The sequence below is a fragment of the Solanum stenotomum genome, unplaced genomic scaffold (genome assembly GCF_019186545.1).
Source record: "Solanum stenotomum isolate F172 unplaced genomic scaffold, ASM1918654v1 scaffold7163, whole genome shotgun sequence".
In the NCBI taxonomy this organism is placed as follows: Eukaryota; Viridiplantae; Streptophyta; class Magnoliopsida; order Solanales; family Solanaceae; genus Solanum; species Solanum stenotomum.
Window position 1 is genome coordinate 1 of NW_026036558.1, and position 2,954 is coordinate 2,954.

A 2,954-nucleotide genomic window follows, 5' to 3' on the forward strand; every position below is an offset into this window, starting at 1 on the left:
GCTGCTATAAGGCTAGGTAAAGTCTGCTCTCGTGAAAATGCTGTTTTTTGTTTTATTTACTTGTAAATTATTCTCCATATGCTCTTTTTATGCAGTTCACAAGGTTTACTGAATATTCCTAGCATGAAACTTTTGTTAGCTGCTAATCAGAGCTTTGTAATTCAGAACCCCATGTTTACCATCTCCAGTGGTCAGGTCAGTATCTGAATCTCTTTGCTTTGCCATCATCCTGCAAATTAATCTTTTTTCTTGAGGCATGGAAGATTTAGCTGCAAGATTTTTTTCTTTGAATGAGCTGGTAACATGCGATGCTTATATATGCAAACTCACTTGCATTTATATGAAGAAGAAGTTAGTGCACCCAAAATGCAGAAACTGACTCAGGTCTTAATCTGGAATTAATACTATCTGTACCTTTATCTTTCAATTTGAGTATTTTTCATTCTGTGTCTGGTAGCTAACTAACTTTAGAGCTTTTAATAGTTGTTAGACATCATTGTTACTATTTATTTTGGATTTGGAATTTCTCTAAAATCTAAGTACTTGTGAAATTGAATCCAACTCTTCACCAAGAAACTTTTGGTAGAGATGCTCGAAGCATATCACTTAAGGAGAACGAGAGTCGCTGCAAGAAAGGATCCAAAGTTTGCTATGAGTGATGGTGAACAGATAGGACATGGGGGTAATTGGTGCCATGACACCTAAAGTTTAAGAAAATTTCTGCTGGTACTTGGGAAATTTTTGATAGTGTAAATTAGCTCTATAAGATTTTGTATGTGGCTTCTGTGATAGGTTTACTGTAGAACTGCAATCCTTCCAAAAATTTCTTCTGTTTTCCATCCCAGCTTGTTAGTTCTCATCATCTCTCCCTATGAAGTTAGTTCTCTAAAAATTCTACCCCCCCTATTTCAATTTGTTTGTCTTGCTTTCCTTTTTAGTCAGTTTCAAGAAGAATGCCTCTTTCCTAATTTGGCAACTCAGTAATGAGTAACTTCAACATCCTACCTGGCGTGTTTAAGACCAACAGAATGAAGTGAATTTTGATGCATTATACATATCTTTAGTTTAAGACCACAAGATTAAAAGTCTTCTTTACTTAAACTCCGTGCCAAGTCAAACTAAGACAAACGAATTGAAACAGAGGGAATATTAGTTTTGTCAACAATAGAAAATATATTTATTAGTTTTGTCATAGTGGCTACTGTCTACAAAGTCAGTTTGTTTGGTCCCATTCATTAGTTATTAAAGTTGTAGCATGCTGTTTTGCAAACTTCTGGAGTATAATGCTCTCTATGTGCAAAGATGAATGATGGATAAATGCCCTTGTACTTGGTCTATGTTCGTTTTGGTTTTACTGCTGTCAATATACATGTTACCCTGCTGCCTTTGCATGCTTAAACAAGGATCTTTTCAATTCCTTTATGACAAAGCAAGTATGGTTTTCTCCATAGGTTTTCCAGTGTATGATCTCAAGTTCATTGTGCCCTCTCATGGACTTTGTTTTGCAGTCCTGATAGCGATGATTTCTTATTGGAGGTATTTTGTGCAGGGCGATAACTTTTATTGTGTGGGTCTCCTACCTATTGAAGGAATGATTGGTATTATTGGACGTAAGTTGATATGTAATTTCAAACTCATTTAAGGTGCACATACATGCATGTTGACCGTTGGATGTTCCATGCAATTTCATTTGAGTTATGCTGTGCAGAGAACTTTATGGAGGGATATCAATTGGTGTTTGATTGGGAAAACATGAAGTTGGGTTGGTCTCACTCCAAATGTAAGCTCATTGTGCATATTTAGTTTAAATTGAACTAGTTTTGGTTTTTTGTTGCTGGATTAAAATGGAAAGACGAAAAACGAGTTTTGTGATATATGGGAGATGATTGGATTTGATAGGTATTTCCTTGATGTTCCAGTTTAGAGTTTTAGATTGTATCACGTGGGTTATTTATACGGTCCTGAAGTTGGTAATTCTTATGTTGTTCTTTGTGCGGATTCATGCAGACAACACCTTTGCTCATTTTTTGACTTGTATCGGCCGGTTAATCTTAGTAAAACCTACTTTTGTGAAGTTTGGCACATATAAATGTTTCACTAAATTCGGCCCTTCAATTAATTGTCTATTGAGTTATAATTGGCATATTAACAATGATAATTATGGTAAACTTGTAGTAATTAGCATAATAACTATCATGGCTAGTGCCTGCCTCATGGTAATGGTTTTCCTACAAGAGTCTTAAAAGCATGGATAATTTAAAAAATTCATGCAATAACCCAATTGAAGTACATATGTTCTTCTGTAGTAGCATGTAGAACTCTGTTATATAATTTTGTGTGCTTAATTCACGAATTCATCTTTTACATCTTCAGGTCAAGACATAGGCGGGACAGCAAAGGTATCACCAACACCACCTCCGAGTGGTTTGACATCAAATCCGCTGCCAACAACTGAGCAACAAAGAAACCCAGGTGGACATGCAGTTGCACCCGCCATTGCTGGTAAAGCTACCCCTAAACCATCTGCAGCATCACTCCTTGCAGTTTCATGGCATTACACTATGAGTTCTCTTCTATTTTCATTGGTTGTATGGTTGCTTTATCTGATATAACATTTGTAATTATGTACGTATATGTAAATTCTCATTTCTTCAATCAGATCATTTTCTCACAAATCATGCAGTCTAGTCAGTTAATTTCATTGGTGTTGTTTCTTTCCTCATATCTATAGCTCTTTCTATGTCATTTTGGTGTTCATTTATTTCCTGGGGATTCAGTCATTCAGTATCATGATTGAGGCATGATGGGACACAAAGTTGTGATTTGACTTGCAATAATTCACGAGAAGGGTTCTTTCATAGACCTAATCAATTTGAGTAGTAGTAAACTATCATTCCCGATACCAATGATAGTGTTTTTTAGGAATACTTATCATACACAAGTTACACGAGGAG

At 35.8% G+C, this 2,954-nt stretch overlaps 1 protein-coding gene across 1 annotated transcript; it reads left to right on the forward strand.

Moving 5' to 3' along the window:
* The first annotated feature begins 6 nt into the window (after window positions 1-6).
* On the forward strand, window positions 7-2,699 carry LOC125852976 (aspartic proteinase-like protein 1). Its single transcript, XM_049532666.1, has 5 exons — window positions 7-16; window positions 96-195; window positions 1,550-1,610; window positions 1,709-1,780; window positions 2,374-2,699. Exons 2-5 carry the CDS (start codon window positions 124-126, stop codon window positions 2,610-2,612), a joined length of 444 nt encoding a protein of 147 aa, XP_049388623.1. The 5' UTR covers window positions 7-16; window positions 96-123; the 3' UTR covers window positions 2,613-2,699.
* Window positions 2,700-2,954: the final 255 nt, after the last annotated feature.